Source organism: Lupinus angustifolius, chromosome LG07 (genome assembly GCF_001865875.1).
Source record: "Lupinus angustifolius cultivar Tanjil chromosome LG07, LupAngTanjil_v1.0, whole genome shotgun sequence".
NCBI classification, from domain to species: domain Eukaryota; kingdom Viridiplantae; phylum Streptophyta; class Magnoliopsida; order Fabales; family Fabaceae; genus Lupinus; species Lupinus angustifolius.
The window spans coordinates 5,762,203-5,782,425 of NC_032015.1; the positions used below are offsets into that span (position 1 = coordinate 5,762,203).

At 30.8% G+C, this 20,223-nt stretch overlaps 3 protein-coding genes across 5 annotated transcripts; 1 reads left to right on the forward strand and 2 right to left on the reverse strand.

Annotated features, from left to right (window-relative positions):
- On the forward strand, positions 656-2,106 carry LOC109351997. Its single transcript, XM_019593751.1, has 2 exons — positions 656-905; positions 1,595-2,106. Exons 1-2 carry the CDS (start codon positions 729-731, stop codon positions 1,778-1,780), a joined length of 363 nt encoding a protein of 120 aa, XP_019449296.1. The 5' UTR covers positions 656-728; the 3' UTR covers positions 1,781-2,106.
- On the reverse strand, positions 2,690-8,000 carry LOC109351998. 3 transcript variants are annotated; one of them, XM_019593752.1, is made up of 15 exons: positions 7,293-8,000; positions 6,628-6,739; positions 6,309-6,460; positions 5,917-6,013; positions 5,523-5,574; positions 5,292-5,332; positions 5,146-5,222; positions 4,945-5,047; positions 4,759-4,857; positions 4,607-4,669; positions 4,274-4,483; positions 4,129-4,176; positions 3,408-3,446; positions 3,175-3,231; positions 2,690-3,094 (listed from the first exon to the last, which is right to left on the reverse strand). In XM_019593752.1, the coding sequence occupies exons 1-15, from the start codon at positions 7,667-7,669 to the stop codon at positions 3,008-3,010; spliced, it is 1,614 nt and encodes a 537-aa protein (XP_019449297.1). In that variant the 5' UTR covers positions 7,670-8,000; the 3' UTR covers positions 2,690-3,007. The 3 variants fall into 3 exon arrangements, 2 of the variants coding, with proteins under 2 accessions (XP_019449297.1, XP_019449298.1); XR_002108311.1 differs by having other exon boundaries at positions 3,028-3,094; positions 3,175-3,269; XM_019593753.1 differs by lacking the exon at positions 3,408-3,446 and having other exon boundaries at positions 7,293-7,999.
- Positions 10,360-13,360, reverse strand: LOC109352271 (UPF0481 protein At3g47200-like). Its single transcript, XM_019594180.1, has 2 exons — positions 13,184-13,360; positions 10,360-12,095 (listed from the first exon to the last, which is right to left on the reverse strand). Exon 2 carries the CDS (start codon positions 11,985-11,987, stop codon positions 10,410-10,412), a length of 1,578 nt encoding a protein of 525 aa, XP_019449725.1. The 5' UTR covers positions 11,988-12,095; positions 13,184-13,360; the 3' UTR covers positions 10,360-10,409.

The window sequence follows — 20,223 nt, forward strand, 5'->3', positions numbered from 1 at the left end:
TTATATTTATAATTTTATATAGAGAATATAGAGGTGAGATATTATCCCATACAATTTGAATTTTATTTATTGAGTTATTTAAGAATCAAATATTTTTTATAATCACACTTTCAACAAATAAATGCTTATACAAACGCATTTATAATTGTTAATATTCTACATTTACACTCAAAAATTAATGTTAATATTGCACCTATATGAATGAGAAATATAATGTTTCAATACATGATTTATTGATATTATAAAATATATGTATATTATATTTGCATTATGCATAAACAAAGAAGCGATCCGTGCAAGTGCACGGATACACTGCTAGTAAAATAAATATACCTGTTAACAAAATATAAAAGAATAAAAATTTCAAGAAATTTGGATAGATAAATATCCCTGTTAGCAAATCCCATTATACATTATAATTTTATACATCCATCATTGGGTTAGTTTGATTTAAGCCCTCTAATCAAAATGTCCAGCGGTACTACCAAAGGTAACTGTTACATTCCTTAGATAAGGAATTAATTCAAGGTTCATGACTATGAGTGTTAAATCAATTCATTGATTTTTTAGTGGGACTTTATACCGAACATTTTGTTGGTTTATTAATTTGTTGTAATTACATAAAACCTATTTTTCTAATTAATAAATTATAGACTAAGTGGTGGTAAAATCCACCGCCACGACGCAAAGACAAAAGCGAGTTGTTTGTTTGAGAAGAGAGAAGAAGAATGGCGTGGAAATGGATCGTTAGAAGGACAAAGGAATCAAAACCGTTCTTCTTCGCATTCGCGACCATATGCGGCGTCGTTCCGGGAGTTATCGGCTACTGCGTGATGCAGGTCACCAACACCCGCACCGACAACCTCGAATCCCACCTTCGCAGAAATGCCCGACCCGATTCACTCGTAACTCTCCTTTAACCCTATCTGCTTTCTCATACAGTAATTCATATATTCAGACCTAATTACACTGTTAACTTCCTTCATACTTATTCATTATCACTTTTTTGTATTCTTCTACTTCATAATACATTGAATGAAGTGTGTTGTAATCGTATTAGCCTAATTATATATGTAGGTCCTTCAATTGTTGGGTCCTCTGAAGTACAAAACTAGTATGTATACAACCTTATGCCAACATGTTTGGGAATAAAAAATCCTTACAATTTACGAGATAATCCCAATGTATGGTAGATGTACACAACCTTACCCTATCATGTTTCGAGGATCTTAACCCATGATCTTCATGTTAGAAGGCTAGTAATCTTACCGTTGAGCCGAGACTGGCTCTCTATTAAATTTTCTTAGAATGAGACATCTTATTTTTCCTGTGATTGTGACTCCACACCTTATGGTGTGTTCTTATTCTGTCGTCGGTTTCCTTGATTTCTTATCGGGATTTATGCATGATCATTTTAAAAATTGATAATCGGGTAGATTGGTTTTTGATTGAAATAGAAGAGCAGTTTAGCTCTGAGGTTAAGTTGTGAACTAAATAGTTATCAATGTCAAATTTGGACTTGTTTCTTTGAGGCAATTTCTTTGCTCTGGTGAAATCCTGTCATAACAATATGGTTGGTTTAATTGTGGATCAGATGATGGGACAAGTAAATAAAGAAAGACTGGCAGAATACCTTGGAGAGCTACAGCGGAAAGAGAATACCAATGACCGCTATGTTGCTGCTCTAAGAGGAGAGACTTTAACCAGAAAGCCTTATGTTAGAATTCAACCAGTGCCAGAGAAAACTGACACCAGTGCTGAGAAGGACCAGAAGAAATGAATAAATTGCTTATCTCCGGTTATCATGAATATCTATGGTAACGTCTCTAGAAGTTTACTATGAACTAGATGTTTGTTGTCCTTGTTGGTTGATTTATTACTGGATGCATTTATTTACGCTATGAACTTCTCTTTTGGGGGGAGTTGGGGTGATTAGATTGGAATTGAACGCCCATGGTTCTGTTTAGAGACTTTACGTACTATACTTCATGTTGGTGATTTAACCAACCTCTTTATAGAAGTAGTGTAGTATTTTCTTTGGAATACAAACTTCTTAAGTCGTAAAGTTGTTTGCAAGGTTGACTATACAGGAATTAAATTTTACAATCCAATGAAAAGAACTAAATCTGGACAACTAAATGAAAATTAATGAACTCATCTAGATTAATTTTAACTCTACAAATGTCAAATTGTTATACCTGATTAATTTATTTCAGGCATGTATTCACAAAATATTAAAGCACTAAAAATAAAAACAATAATTATTACTGTCAGTAGAATGCCTTAATTTATTTCATGAAGTCAAAGCACTTGTTCAAAAATATTTAAATAGGTTATATTAATAAACTTGGTGTTATTTCAATGCCAAAATTGCGGTATCTGGTCTGTTCTATTTGTTTAAGTAGACTTGAAGATAGAAATATAATGTTTTACAAGTCTTGCAGTAATATAGTTGGAGAAATGATTTGTTTTTAGTCTTTTTCTGGGACCAGAATACATAAACAAGTTGCCAAACTGTACTGATTGTAGAGCCTATGGCAATAATCATATATAGCTTTTTTTTCTTCCGATGAACAATAATCATATATAGCTTGCATCCACATTCTTTGCAATTTTATGTTCCCAAATGACTGTTATGATTGAAAAAGAGCAAAATAAGGGGGAAAAGTGGATTTAATGGACCACATAATTATAAAACTGTTCAAACAATATTTGTTATTCAGCCAGATAATTCACACAGGCTATCTAGAATTAGTGCAGTGGAAATGTAGAATATATATATGTTCCAGATAACTAGATGAGTAGAACTATTCCCTTCTGTCTGGGACTAAAGAAGACAAAAGGATCAAGTATGGAACAGTAGGGCTAGGCAGGTACCAATAAACTGAAATTGCTCATGTAGAACCAGAAGTGAGGTATGAAAGTGGTTAGTGAGAAACTTTGTTCCAGGATTGTATGTACATGATAGATTTGGAACCCTCTGAATATAATGAGTACCCAAGTATCGTCACCCAGGAAACAGCTTGATATGGCTTGTGATATGCTCGCGGCATATAGGACACTTAGATAATTTTGATCCACAGTCTCTGCAAGTCTGCAGTAGATTTGCTTAGTAATTATGATGGAATTTAAAGCAACGTGATAACAAAGAGTTGTGTGTTTTGAATAGCTCACCATGTGCCCACATCCAAAGGCCAAGTCTTTTTCGTTGGTAAGGCATATAGCACATGCCTGCATTTCATAGGAAATGGCTTTCAGGTTTAGAAATGCTGAGTTATAAGAGTTCAGGTCAGCCATGAACAAATGCATCACCAACATTAGTTGTATAGGTTTTCTTCAAGTCCTCCAAAACGAAGTCACATTGTACTTGATCATGATTTATTTTAGAAGGAAACTGAAAAACTTACCATAGCAGATTTGCCCAAACTGTCTGTCCAGACAGCAACCTGAATACAACAAAGGAATAATGAAATTGAAGTGTTTCAAATGCAGACTGAAATATGAAAATCATCTAAAGGCCTTTGGTTCATCTGTCACTATATTCATAAAGAACATCATTAATTTGGGAAAAGGTCTTGAGTAAAGTTTTTCATCCTTTCTAAAGCTACCTTTCTTATAAAACCTTCTGGGAAAAAAACTACAAATTCAATCAATAGAGAATACCTTCTTCAGTTAGAATCCATATCACCCAAATTACAACTGTGTGGGGATCTTATCCATTTAAATTAAGAGTACAATATATATATAGCACTTGTTCAATTACGTTTATGCTTCAAGCCTCAAGAAGAGGTATCTGGTACCTAGGTAGAAGGTGCACAGGTATTCAAGAGCCACATCTTTGGTGTTGTAAATTGATAACCACTTCATACATTAAGGCATGTGGGACTAATGGGTTAAATTGGCAATCAATGAAAAATTTATCATGCTTCTAATTTTGTATTCCTATACCCCCCAACATTGCATCTTTCAAAAACATCCAAAATATGCAGAAATTTTGGATCGAATGAGGATGCTTCTGTGTGAAACACATCCCTTGTTTGAAGAAAGGCTAACTACCAAGGTATGTATGTCAACATGCAAGCAATAAAGGTTAAGATTCAAACTGAGCAGAGTAGAAAAGCTATTCACCTTATAATCTTTCGATTTGATTTTTTTATGAAGGTCACTGAGTTTTGCCTGAAGGATCAAACCAACAGCAAAATCTATTAGGATTTGGAAACCTTAATAAGAAATTTGGAACTGTCTAATAAAATAACTGAGACACAACAAATACCTCAGCAAAAGAAGCTCTAGATTGAGCAATTCTAACGTTCTCTTTAAGTCGTTGGACACGTTCACGCTCCTCTTGAAGCTCTTGTCTTACCACTTCAGCTGCTATTTTGGCAATCTGTGCATTCTCACAACTCTTGTCACACTCCACCGTTAAACATTGAACATGTTTCTTCTCTTTTTGCAGTTCATTATTCGCCTTAGCCCAATCACTCTATAATAAACAATAACCAATGACTCAAACAATGAAAAGAAATCTACTTTTCCCTCATCTCAATCACCAATCGTTAACCTAGTAATATTAGACCTTAATACCGAGAAAAAAGAGGAAACATACCTCTACCATTTGTAGATGCTCTTCTAGCTTTCTTTTCTCTGACATGCATTTTTGCACTGCAATCTGTATGGTGTTTATGTTGACCCACATAGGTTAATTACATAAAGAAAATGCATAGTACCAACTATAGGAAACTTAGTCACATCCAGAACCTGCATGTTGTGTAGCCTCTCATGTAAATTATGAACCATATTGCTAGCCTTCTTCTCAGCATTCGATATTGATTCCTTTTCACTCTTCAAAACAAACAACTGTAGAAAGACAAAAGAGTAGATACTGTCCTAAAATGTCTAAATTGCATATATAGTACTTTTGGGGCTTATCATGTAATTAATTACCCGGTGTTCAGACTCTTTCTTGAGGCTGTGAAATCTTTCTCTAGCAAAATTAGCTCGCTTAATCCAATGATCACGCTCTGATTGTAGTAATAATATCCTATTCCTGACAGTAACACCAAAGCAAGATACCGAGTTTGATGTTTTTTACACTATCGGTCCAACCAATACATCTAATATCAATAACTAAATGAACAACTTTACCGATACTTTGTTGCTTCGTCCTCACTTTGCCCCATTTTTGCAGTTCCATGTTCCTGGGCTTCCTTGGTAGGATCCTTCTATACAGTATACGTTTTTGTCACAATGAATTATTTATGATATTGTGTTCAAAATCATGTGAATCATACCTTTGATCCTTTAATTGGAGATTTAGAGTTTGTGGTTCCTTCTACAACTACAAAATAAAGACGCAGAGAATATTAAAAATCAACGTCGAATTGGAATTATATCCAATGCAATAAACCAAATAGGAAATATTTCTAATCAAATTCAATACAAGCAAGGTAAAACTATAAAAAATATCATGTGTGTTATGGGGAGGGGAGAAAGACCTAGATAGAAATGCAAATAAAGGGTACCAGATGAATGAACATTTTCTTCCTCTTCACGTGAATTCTTGAGCACTTCAACCTATGAAGAAAATAGTTCAATAAAGCATCAACTATATCAAGGGGAAAGGTAATTTTTCATTTCCAAGACTATAATGTTCACATAAATGAACATGATTGTAAAGTTACATGATATTTTCTCAATTTTCATTCTTATTTAGAAATATATGCAATTCAGGGTTTGACATTATTGACAAATTTATAAGTATAAATTATCAATCAAGCATCACACCCAAAACCATTAACATAAAGACACGTTTTTTTCCTTCCCAAACAAACTCACAGAACTTTATAAAACCATTCTCCATATATGATTTATGTTTATAGTTGACATGTTCATGTTGGCTTCAAAGAGTAAATATACATCTCCATGAAATCTTTCTGTTGGAGTTGAATTTACTTCCCCTGCAGTGCAGTTAACTTTATGCCATCTCCAGTCCTCAATCAAGCACTTTGTTGAGCTGGAAAAAATAAAGGGAACCATCAAATGCATGAACCTTCCAAGCAAATATAAATAATGTTAAAATGACAATGTACTAAGGAAAAAAGATTATAGAAAAAGATATATGCACTCACAGTGTAAGAGTTTTTTACACTATCATTGCATCATTCACTATTCATTTTCGATCATCATTGACTCTTGAATAAAACTAATATAAATGAATGATAGATGATACACTCACCGTGTATAAATATTTATTGTACAAATATTAAACTCAAAAGATTTTTAAAGAAGAAAAAGGTAGCGAGACTAGCCAGTATGTGACTGTTTTGCATCTTGTGCATTTAGTTGTACTTGGGCTGCCACACACTTCACAGCTGCAATGTAAGTTGTTGAAATCACTGCCATTGGACACATCTACTTCTCCTATATCTGAAGCCAATTTCACTCCATTAGAGGTACTCTCCTGTCACAAATTCACAATGGTCATTTCAAAGCTTGGGCTATCAAAGCAAAGTATACTGAAGCCACTTACATCCACATTATATTGGACATAGCACAGACAAAAGGACCAAGTAAATTATACTTAGTACATGGATAAGGGATTCTTTATTATGATGATATAAACCTTACCCCTTCAGATTTCTTGGCATGAATAGGCCTTGCTTGATCTGCTGTAGTCTCTCTTTCAAAGCATTCATGTTTATGCCCTGACCTCCAATGACTAATTTGGCATTCCACTGAGCTAACAAAACCAACATAACATTTAATTTTAGTTTTTACACCATTTTGTAACAATGAATGATGGTACATGTTCACTAATTATGAAGTAAACAAAACTAATAATCATCAATTACTATATATAGTAGAAGATTATAAGTCCATTCACTAAATGGTACATGTTCACTAATTATGCAAATGTCCAACACTTGTAAAAGTGTGGTAAGAAACTTGATGTCATGATAATATCTTCTAACCATTCTTTCAAATTGAAGACTATATCATGTGATCACCATATTGTGATAATCACAATCACACACATCACATCTTAATTGTGTGTGACACTAATGATGCGGCTATATGGCTGTAACACAATTGTATTTGGACTATATTGGATTATAGGCCTACCAAATTAAAAAAAAAATAATCATAAAAAAATTCATACTATAATGGTCGTAATAAACACATTCGCATTAATCACGATCGAAATTTAAAGCACTGATTTTGATGAAGCAACCTTGCAGTAAACTTGTGCAGCTTAGGTTGCGAGAGAATATCTAGCAATGCATTAAACTTACCAATATCTGGCAACCTTGCAGCGTGAGCACCTTTTACTGCTTAGATTGCCACACAAGGCACAAGCACCGTATCTCCTGACAAAGCCGCGGCGTGTGGCATTCCGGTGACGGAGCTGCTGACCACCATCAAAATAATGGTCTTCTTTCAAGCTTTGGTCAACTTCATCCTCACTGCTATTGTTATTGTATTCTGTGTTTTCTGCCAGGTGATTGAAGTACAAGCCAATACCAATCAGGATTATCAAGAGTATGAACAGAAATATGAGGCAAGGGTGATTAATGTTGCTGCTATCATCAGAAATTGTTGCTTTCTTTTCAGCCAAACCAAACAACTCAAGAAGCCAATTTAGTTGCAATGATGACAAATAAACAAGCATCTAGGCACAAAACTTGTTATTAACTAACTCTACTATGATTATTGTAGAGAGCTTAAGCAATGTTTAAAATGTTTGAGTGGTTGGTAATTAGAGGACCTTTATGTTGGTTTTTACTATAATATAATGATTTTTGGTTAGTTTATTTATTTAAGCTTAGAAAGTAATTACCTAGAAGAAACATAATTGAGAACAAGTCAAATGGGATGACAAACTCAGAAGGAATAAACAAGTGTGTGAAATGGAAACAAGCAATTAGAGAGTTTAATAAAATTGAAAATTTAGGAATAGGAGATCATTGACTTTCAATAACTAGTTTTTTAAATGTTTACTCGGTTTTGAAGCTCCAAGGGAAATTGAGAGGGCAAGTATTCAACAAGAAAGCTCAAATTATTTATTCATGACTATATTCAACTGCACAGTTGTTTTCATGTGCAATTCCCTACCTTAATAATGACAAATGTAGTAAGATAATAATATATGTTAGTGTAACTAATTTATTATACAGTCATAAGCTCAAAAAGATATAGTCATAAGCTCAAAAAGTTGTTCCTAGAGTAAACCCTTAATAATACAAAAAAAAGTTATTATAAATATAAACTATAAATAAATATGATACTATTAAAATTGTTCTATATCAATCTAAATATATGTCATATAGCATTTTTTTTTCTACCACAGCATGATGAGGTTATGATCCTCTCCTGTAATGAAAAAACGAGTACATAATAAATAAATAAAAAAATAATATATTATCATATTTTTATCCTTAAATTATATTAACATTTTACCCTAAATATACAAATAAATGTCATAAGTTGGACATGATTCTTTTCAAACATGATACTGTTTAATAAATTGAAACAACCATGTGTCAGTTCCTTGTTCTCCAGTCTCAACTGCCTCAGCTTGTGGGTCCTCCGTTAGATTGGAAATGGATCTTTCCTTTTTTAAAAAGTCAAAAGTCAAATGGAAGACATATACACCACTATATTATGGAAGAAATTTCATTATTTTTTGAGTGAATCCATAAATTAAAATTTTCTTTTGTTTATTTTTCATTACAAGAGAACTTGACCCAAAACATGACATTATAATGTCACTTTATATAGGATCTCATCACCTTAATTCGTGTCACTCGCATGAGAGATTGTCTTTGTTTGAAACTTGGTCTATGTAAAAATGATATTTTTTATTCTTTTCATTCCTATTTAAATTATTAATTTTAAAACCCTAAGAATAAGAAAAAAATGGTTACTTCAATTATAATTCTCAAATCATACAGTCAAAAAATGATTTTAAACTACTAAAAACTTAAATTACAACACCAATTTAAAACTAAAAATATAACATAACTTATAGGAACAAAAATAAAAATAACAATTGAATTATTGGAAATAAGAACGATCTATAGAACTAACTTCAAAAAATTAAAAGAGAACAAGATTTCTGAATCCAAAAAATTATATTAAGAGAGGACAGTTTAGCAGGTGCAATAAAAGTTTTCTATTTGTAAACTTATTTGTCAGTTTCTCCTCTAATTGATCTGGTCATTTGAGTTGAATTTTGAAATGGAGAAGGTTATAAGGTGAATATTTATTTAATTTGTTTTGATAAATTAGGACCTTTATTTGTTTTTAGCAAAGTGCCAAAATGTTGTCAGGTCCAGGCCTAGCATCTACATCTTTAATAGGAAAATCAGCATGAGAAAAACTCTTCTTTAGAGGACTTGGCTAGGTGAGAATGCTGAAGCAGGAAACAGAATGTCAAAGTTGCTTTCTGATATAAAACTGAATGAACCATGAACCTATGTTCTACTGTCTTAAATTTATGAATCAGCATCAATGTGAAACAATTATCATAGAAGGGTGTGTTAATAAGAAACCAGGTAGTAGTTGGATTCAATCACTAACAAAGTTGATTGTTCTAACAAGTGGTTTTATGGTGAATATGAACAAAAATAAGTTATCTCAAACTATATCTTAAATTATATCCTATAGCAATAAGAATGAAACAAAAACAGAAAAAATAATAAAAATTTATTATTAAGAGTATTTATAACACTATTGATAGAATAGAAGGATGATTGTTTTCCTTGGTTACTTCTTGAGTGCATCATTCTTCCAAATAACATAAATGCTTTCCTCATCTATCGACTACATGTTTGACACAAAAACAGTAAATGGTTTGATCTAAAGGTTTGTATTTTTTGTTGCAGCAATCATGTAAATCTCTAATGGCCGGTTTGGACTTTGTTCAATCCCACCCATTCTATTTGAAGACATATGGATATGCTCATGTCAATATGGGCTGATCAAGTAGCTCCAAATTTAGAGACTGATTAAATTGGAAATTTCATATAGCTAAAAAATGTTATTTGACATATTTGCTAAATAACTTCCATAATCTAGAGACATTTGCTTGTAATAACTGACTGTGGTGTAGTAGAAGTTGTATTTCAAACACAAGGGTTAACCATGGAAAGCAACCTATCAATTACCCCGAATTCTGAAGTATATATATACTAATTATCCCATAGGAAACCTCCATTATCAAAAAACCTTGTGAAACCTTGTGAAACCATGCAAATATGTTAATATGAAAATACTAATAATGCTTACATTACTGCATATAAAAGTTTATATTGTAACTTTTATAATAAGTTTAGATGCAAACCCTACTTGCAGTGATGTGCAGATCACATTGCAACCTTATTACATACAAATATCATGAGACTTGGCAATTATTTAGGATACACGGTAAACCAAGTTTGAAGACAAGTGAGAGCCAATGCTACTACCGCAGCCAAAAAGGCAATGACAGACCAAGTATTACTGAAATGAGTATTGATAGCTATAACAAATCCAGTCCTCCATTTATTTGAGTAATGCTTTTCAATTTGACCCTTTACTTCAATATATCTCTTGCTATATGCAACCGCATCACTACTCCATGTATTATTGAAAACTTTAGTTGGCAAGTCTCTTCCTATATCCATAAAGATTTGTGCCAATTCTTGATCACTCCCAAGCAAGTTTTGAATGACACCAGATAATCTCAGCTCCTTCACATCCTCACCACTATCAATCAATGAATCCATGAAACAAACAAATGAGCAGCATTCCAAGTTGTTACGAAAATCTGGACACATCTCATAAGCTATCAAGTTACGAAAGAAATATGGTGAGACATTATCAAACACGAACTTAGGAAGCCTTAATTCTCCATAAAAATACAACTTGGAGGTGAAAGAGACGTTACTCCAAACCCATGCATGTTTCTTGCTTGCCTTCACTTGAATCCCTGCAGCTTTAAGATCTCGTATGTTCTTGTATGTCAGCCAAATTTGCCCTTTTTGAGGGGGACCCATTTGTTTGCATTCATCAACATCCTCTTGGTTGTTGCTATTCTTTCCATTTGCCACATTAGGGGTAGCTGTGACAAAGTAACGAGCATAATCAAGAATATGAATTGGTTTAGGCTTGTTGTCTCCACTTTTTTGAGATCCTTTATCATCACCTATAGAATGAGAATTGGAAGTTGATTTCTCCAAGTCGACCTCATTCTTCTTACACTTAGTCCTCAATAATGAGCGAGCAAAATCAAGAATATGAACTGATTCAGGCTCATTTTTGAATGAGCGTTTTACATCACCCATGGAATGAAGATTGGCCATTAAATACTCCAAGTTAACATCCTCCCTTTTTAGTAGCTCAAGTAGTTTCCTTGGAAGTTGATTCTCCAATAGAAGAATATCTCTCCAAATAAGCATCATTTGATCAAGCTTTAGGTTCAATGGTTGTGGATGTTGTTTGTCAATGTTTTCCATGAAATGGAGCAATGAACAACCATCCACAAACAACATCCAAGCAAGATTCTCATCACTAGTTTTTGTTCCAATCGCGTCCTCAGTGAACAACTTCTTCAGTGCCCCAATATTATTTTCAACGACACTAAGCAAAATCTGAGCAACTTGGTCAGTTATAAGCTGGTTAGTTTGTTTGCGATATTCTTCAATGTACATGGATGTCCATAGAAGCTTGAAACGCTCTCCTTGCTCGAGATTTTTATCCTTGTGATGAATGGGGCCGAATGATATCATCTTGGGTGAGTAATATTTAGCCATTTCAGCATTTTGTCTCAAAAAATAAGGAACTCTTTGGATCTTGGGCGTTGAAAGTTGGTTATCTTCATAGAATTCTTGCTTTGCTTGTTGTAGTTCGGCAATCCTTTTATTTATAAGGAGTTGAGGGGCTTGTGTGGTTGCAGAGTTTGTAGGTTGAGGAAGCTTTTGATTATCTATTTCTGACATCTCACACATTGTTGATTGAATGGGTTGCACCAAAAGAATAGATTTTTCTTTTATTTCTCTTTTTTCTTCTTCTGCTCGGATTATATTGACTCAAGTCTTCTTGGGTCTAAAATCAACCTACAACCAAAATAAAGTAGTTGAATGTATATGGAAAATGTAAATATTTAAAGTGATGAATTATTTGAATATGCCCTACAAAAATTCTTAATAACCCACCATTCCACAAGCTTTACGTGTGTTTTTCTTTTCAACCCACAAGCTTAGACTTCATTGACACACTCCCTCCTTAATTCTATTATATATATAAGACATAAATAGGCAACCCAACCTTCCAAATCTTGGTAGACAATTCGATCTTCAAAGTCTTAGAGATAATGTGCCTATTTATACATTTAAATGTTATGAAAGTCGGAGTAATATGCAAAATAAGTAAAAGGAAGTAAAAATTAATTGTTAACCTTACTGTATGTCAAAATTAGTTGGAGTCTGTAATTGTTATTAATTCAATGTATTTGGTTTTAAACCGAATGAGCTGAAAACCTTATTGGAGAGATAGACACACACAAATCAAAGTTAAATAGACATATGATTTAAATATATATACTTGTGAACTGAACTAATGATCAAGTTGCGCATATTTGTGTTCATTGATGGTCTAATAGTTTATAAATTTAATATGAAAAATATCTCATTTTAAACTCAACTTAATTCAAATTGAGTTGAAAGAAACTTGATTCAACTCATTTACATACTAAGTCGATCTACTCTCTTCTTTGAGGTTTTTCCCTTTCCATCCGGTCTAAAACGTCTAAAATGATTGAACTCTAAAGGTATAAAGCTTCTCAAATGTATAAGGTAACTCTTTAATCCTACTATAACAAACTAGTTACCTTCCATCTTAAATTAAATTCGCTATATATAGGATCTAATATCAAGTTACACTCCATCTTAAAACTAATCAGTATTAAGTAACAGTATAAATTAAACTGTATGTTTAAGAAACCTGACGCAGGTGACACAAAACTAAAGTCCATATTCATCTATTATTATTTCCATTACAGTCTTAAAAATCAAACTTAAAGAAATGAGATCATAGGAAATATATCAAATCCGACCACACAGAAAAACAAATTACAATGTTGTCAGAGACATGAAAACTGAAAAGAAAGCTAAAGTAGAAACATGCACTTGTATACCATTCTTACCTTGTCCTGATCTTTAATTTTAAACCGAAGAGTTGTAGTTCAACTTCAACTAAAGTCCATGCAACAAAGAAGTAAGTGAATGCAGCATAGAAGATGAATTGTTTTTGTGGCTCAAGAACAGAAACAAAGCAAGAGTACAAAAGGAGGCTTGGGTGGATGGGAATGGGAGTTACAGAAATCCTACATTTATTTATACTTGAAATTAAAACAATAGATTGGTTCATTTCAACATTTAATTAATGCAATATGCTTTTGTCTTCGACTGGTCCATTAGGAGCCGTTGTGGTAGAAGCTTCCCCAGTCCCAACCAAGCGTGATGATCCATTTACCCAAACTCATCGAGTTTTCTTTAACTATCTTTATTTATTAGATTAATTTTTTAGAGAATTGCCTATGCACTCCAAGTTATCTATTATTTATTATTATTAACTCTAAAATCAGTACATGTTAATAGTGGGGATGTAATTATCATGTAAAAAAATTAATACCAACTTTGTATAAACAATAATATCTTAATTTAGTTTTTATTAAAAATTTGGAATTAAGAAACTGATTTCAATTTAAATATTAATTTGTTTTTAGCTCATACTGTATGCATGCAGTTTTGTTGTAAGTAGTATTGTGAGAACCGGACCGTACTGAACGATTCGACCAGTTTGACCGCTGACTGGACTTGAAAACGACTTTGATTTACCATCTTAACCAAGCGAGGGTTGAATCGCTTTGAACTAAAGAAATTTTGGTCTGACCTTGTTAAACTCAGTTAAACCTAATTAATCCGGGAAGTAAACCGGACGGTTCACTTAAAAATTAAAAAATGGAACACTACTCTAGTCTTTTATTTCACTTTAGTCCAACAAGAGATAAAGAGACGTTACCTCAATGTTATTATACATGATTATTAATTATATAAAATTTTATATTTATATATAATTATATATCTATAGATAAAAAAATATTAACTATGTATCAAAACGATTCAGTCAGACTAAACGGTTTAACCGATTAAACCTAATATAATATCTCTTTCGGTTTGATGTTCCCTCGAATTTCACATGTTGTAAGTGGCTTTTATAATCTCACCATATCATTTATGTTCTAAGTAATTAAGTAAAAGTAACATATATAAATAAAAATTATGTTACCACTCATTAGGAGAGATTATCTTCTCAAATCTATTTAGTGAGTGACATTTGTCATATTTTTAAAGTAAATAGAAAACAAAAATAGAGATATCATAAATATCAGTCATTGAATGAATTTGAGGATATAATTTATCTTCTGATACTAGGATATACATTATCGCTTTACAAAAATTGGAGATACATGATAAACTGATTTCAATTTAAATATTAACTAGTTTATAACCCATTTATTTTATTATTTAAACAATTTATAAAAATTTCTATTTTCTTTTTTGGGATATATTAATGAATTCTTACTTTAAACAAGTACCTATAATAAAAACTCAATCCTTTTGTATCTCCATTATTTTATTATTTTTGGTAGAAGATTTTTGTACTTCTCCATTTTTTGATCAAATTGAAGATCAATCTTATTTGAATAAGAAATGGGTTTAATATATATAGTGTTAGTATAAAGATTCATATACATTTAGTATATCATCAATTATTTATTATTTATTTGTATTACTTTTTTGAAGAATCAATAACGATTAAAAATTAAAAATAAATGACGAATGATGTAGTGACAATGTATAAAATTTAAACACTTTTCGTGCGTATATTTTTTCTCATAATTTTATTATATCCTGCATAACACTATGTAATCTTCCAACTTTGTTTTTTTGTTTTTGTTTTGATGTTTAAACTTCCCAATTTCAAAATTCCACATTTGACATAAAAAATGACAAGCAAAATCTTCCCTTGCTTGGGTTATCTTACATAGTTGTTTCATTCTCATTAGCCATGCATGCTTTTAGGCTGCTATTAGAAGGGTTTCTTGAATCCTAAGGGATTCTCACATTTCCCTGAATAGAAATTTAAGGGCAATAACTCAAACGCATCTAAAATCAATTTTGCATTATGCATAGGGCTGCACATGAGTTTTTCAATATTAATAGCAATGCCATGAATTAATAGCAATGTCATGAATTTTATTTTAAATTTAGACCATTATTATTTAATTTTATTATATAATATTAGTAATAATAATATTGTATTAACACTTCTTAACTTTCAAATTTATTTATCTTTTCTCAATCAATTTATATTTTGGGAGTTATTTTTTCTAGATATAAGCACTGGCTAACCTACATTGCTACTATTATTAGTGTGGTTGCATTAATTTCCTTGTTGGTCTGCTATTAATTTTATAATATATTTATGTAATGACCAATTTCACAATTTGAAAATTTTAATAGATAATTATGAATAGAAAATAGTTTAAAATATCTATTTGCAAAAAAAAGGAGTTTTATTCATTTTTCCTAAATAAAAAAATTACCACCTTTATATCTCACATCTAACAATTGACTTCTAAATGTAAAATCTAGTTTGTTATAACTTCACTTCTCATACTTCCAAGTGGCCGATACTCGAAGGAAATTTTGTATCTCTTTTTTTTTTCCCAAAGTACCTGTTTGTTTTTAATTTCTTTTTTCAATCGTAGTTTTTAGTTTGTAATCAAAATAATATTCTTTTACTTTTGATAATCTTAATATGATGATATTTTACTGATTGAATTTTGGAACAATAATAATGATTGCATTTTACCTCTTAAAATAATGATAGAGATGTTTCAACTCGGATTCAAATATTGCATTTGCATTAATTCAACAGGACAACTGACAAGTTGAATGGTTGAACATTAATGGAAAACTATATATCTCTATATTAAATTTCTTACCAACTTTTTTTATCTATATAAAAAATAATATATACTATAAAATGATATTTTATTTATTAATAATTAATTTATAAATAATATATGATGATTAATTTATAAGTAACATCGGTTACTTTTTACGTGTATATGAGAAATTTTATTACTCCTACGATATCATTGGATGTATAGTGAACTAGCATTTAATTAGTAGCCAATGCAAAAGTTAAGTAGCATCCAATCAGAAGTTAAGTACGTGCCAAAGTTCAACTAGCATTATTTTTTACTTGTGCCAGTCTCCGACGTGACCCCACTATTTTGTCGTTAACTTCCTAAGTGGTGGAATTTTAAGGTTCATTTATCACTTTATTGTGTGACTCATAACTAGTTATTTCTATCACACTTGGGACGCTTGTATTAAGCTTGTGATTATGGAGGGTAATGCTTGCCACTGATGAATAAGACAATGGACAAGTTGAATCCTTTCTCTTAAACAATCACTACTAGATATATTCATGACTAATCACGCGACTTAAGTTCTATCTAACTAGCATAGGAAGACTACAATATTGGAGCTAATCACGCTGTTAAGGGAACATCATTGAGATCTACAATCACTACTTTTTATATTTGCAACTTGGTAATAATAGCTTGTTGGAATAAATAATATCCAAGTTGGATCAAATCACTTGCTATGCCAAACATAAGTCTTATCTAACAACTACCACGATGACTTGAAACATCAATATACAAAGTCTCCAGCAAATGTTTTTGTTCATTTGCTTTGTGTATTATTAGTTTTATATTAACTATGTATCAAAACGATTCAGTCAGACTAAACGGTTTAACCGATTAAACCTAATATAATATCTCTTTCGGTTTGATGTTCCCTCGAATTTCACATGTTGTAAGTGGCTTTTATAATCTCACCATATCATTTATGTTCTAAGTAATTAAGTAAAAGTAACATATATAAATAAAAATTATGTTACCACTCATTAGGAGAGATTATCTTCTCAAATCTATTTAGTGAGTGACATTTGTCATATTTTTAAAGTAAATAGAAAACAAAAATAGAGATATCATAAATATCAGTCATTGAATGAATTTGAGGATATAATTTATCTTCTGATACTAGGATATACATTATCGCTTTACAAAAATTGGAGATACATGATAAACTGATTTCAATTTAAATATTAACTAGTTTATAACCCATTTATTTTATTATTTAAACAATTTATAAAAATTTCTATTTTCTTTTTTGGGATATATTAATGAATTCTTACTTTAAACAAGTACCTATAATAAAAACTCAATCCTTTTGTATCTCCATTATTTTATTATTTTTGGTAGAAGATTTTTGTACTTCTCCATTTTTTGATCAAATTGAAGATCAATCTTATTTGAATAAGAAATGGGTTTAATATATATAGTGTTAGTATAAAGATTCATATACATTTAGTATATCATCAATTATTTATTATTTATTTGTATTACTTTTTTGAAGAATCAATAACGATTAAAAATTAAAAATAAATGACGAATGATGTAGTGACAATGTATAAAATTTAAACACTTTTCGTGCGTATATTTTTTCTCATAATTTTATTATATCCTGCATAACACTATGTAATCTTCCAACTTTGTTTTTTTGTTTTTGTTTTGATGTTTAAACTTCCCAATTTCAAAATTCCACATTTGACATAAAAAATGACAAGCAAAATCTTCCCTTGCTTGGGTTATCTTACATAGTTGTTTCATTCTCATTAGCCATGCATGCTTTTAGGCTGCTATTAGAAGGGTTTCTTGAATCCTAAGGGATTCTCACATTTCCCTGAATAGAAATTTAAGGGCAATAACTCAAACGCATCTAAAATCAATTTTGCATTATGCATAGGGCTGCACATGAGTTTTTCAATATTAATAGCAATGCCATGAATTAATAGCAATGTCATGAATTTTATTTTAAATTTAGACCATTATTATTTAATTTTATTATATAATATTAGTAATAATAATATTGTATTAACACTTCTTAACTTTCAAATTTATTTATCTTTTCTCAATCAATTTATATTTTGGGAGTTATTTTTTCTAGATATAAGCACTGGCTAACCTACATTGCTACTATTATTAGTGTGGTTGCATTAATTTCCTTGTTGGTCTGCTATTAATTTTATAATATATTTATGTAATGACCAATTTCACAATTTGAAAATTTTAATAGATAATTATGAATAGAAAATAGTTTAAAATATCTATTTGCAAAAAAAAGGAGTTTTATTCATTTTTCCTAAATAAAAAAATTACCACCTTTATATCTCACATCTAACAATTGACTTCTAAATGTAAAATCTAGTTTGTTATAACTTCACTTCTCATACTTCCAAGTGGCCGATACTCGAAGGAAATTTTGTATCTCTTTTTTTTTTCCCAAAGTACCTGTTTGTTTTTAATTTCTTTTTTCAATCGTAGTTTTTAGTTTGTAATCAAAATAATATTCTTTTACTTTTGATAATCTTAATATGATGATATTTTACTGATTGAATTTTGGAACAATAATAATGATTGCATTTTACCTCTTAAAATAATGATAGAGATGTTTCAACTCGGATTCAAATATTGCATTTGCATTAATTCAACAGGACAACTGACAAGTTGAATGGTTGAACATTAATGGAAAACTATATATCTCTATATTAAATTTCTTACCAACTTTTTTTATCTATATAAAAAATAATATATACTATAAAATGATATTTTATTTATTAATAATTAATTTATAAATAATATATGATGATTAATTTATAAGTAACATCGGTTACTTTTTACGTGTATATGAGAAATTTTATTACTCCTACGATATCATTGGATGTATAGTGAACTAGCATTTAATTAGTAGCCAATGCAAAAGTTAAGTAGCATCCAATCAGAAGTTAAGTACGTGCCAAAGTTCAACTAGCATTATTTTTTACTTGTGCCAGTCTCCGACGTGACCCCACTATTTTGTCGTTAACTTCCTAAGTGGTGGAATTTTAAGGTTCATTTATCACTTTATTGTGTGACTCATAACTAGTTATTTCTATCACACTTGGGACGCTTGTATTAAGCTTGTGATTATGGAGGGTAATGCTTGCCACTGATGAATAAGACAATGGACAAGTTGAATCCTTTCTCTTAAACAATCACTACTAGATATATTCATGACTAATCACGCGACTTAAGTTCTATCTAACTAGCATAGGAAGACTACAATATTGGAGCTAATCACGCTGTTAAGGGAACATCATTGAGATCTACAATCACTACTTTTTATATTTGCAACTTGGTAATAATAGCTTGTTGGAATAAATAATATCCAAGTTGGATCAAATCACTTGCTATGCCAAACATAAGTCTTATCTAACAACTACCACGATGACTTGAAACATCAATATACAAAGTCTCCAGCAAATGTTTTTGTTCATTTGCTTTGTGTATTATTAGTTTTTCAGTTGCATTCTTCTCTCCACCAAATATTCTGTTTCCCATTTGCTTCCTTCTCTTTACTTCTTTATTCTGCTTATCAAGCTACATGGCTTATGCTTTCATTGATTCCTAATACCAACTCTATCTCATATATTAAGAATTCAAATATTCACAACACAACCTTCACAAACAATTCAAGGTAAGCCCTTCGTGACTGCTTGCATCGTATCATTTAGATATATTGCAATGAAAATAGGATGTTATTATTATAAACAAATATATTAATAATAGTAATAATAAATATGAATATATGGTGTATATATATATATATATATATATATATACCGATCATAACTTCAAAAAAAGAAAATACGTAAAAGTGCTATTTATATAGTTTATTTTCAATATAACTTGGATCAATATTCTAAAATAAGTGGATCAATATAACTGAATCTGAAATGTTGATAGAAAAAATAAGAGTATTATACTTATAGAGAATTGGGTTTCTATCAAAATCTATTACAATAGTCTCTAACCAAAAATTTATAAAAGGTACAGAATGGATACTTACCCTAACATTTAACGATCCGCTAGATAATACCTTTCGCCATAAAAAAGGTGTATTATCATTAATATCTACCATTGGAACAAGCTGAGTAAATTAAATGTCATTTACATTCATGGTGACTTTATGAACAAGCTGAATTTACCTTCTGTCATTGTTT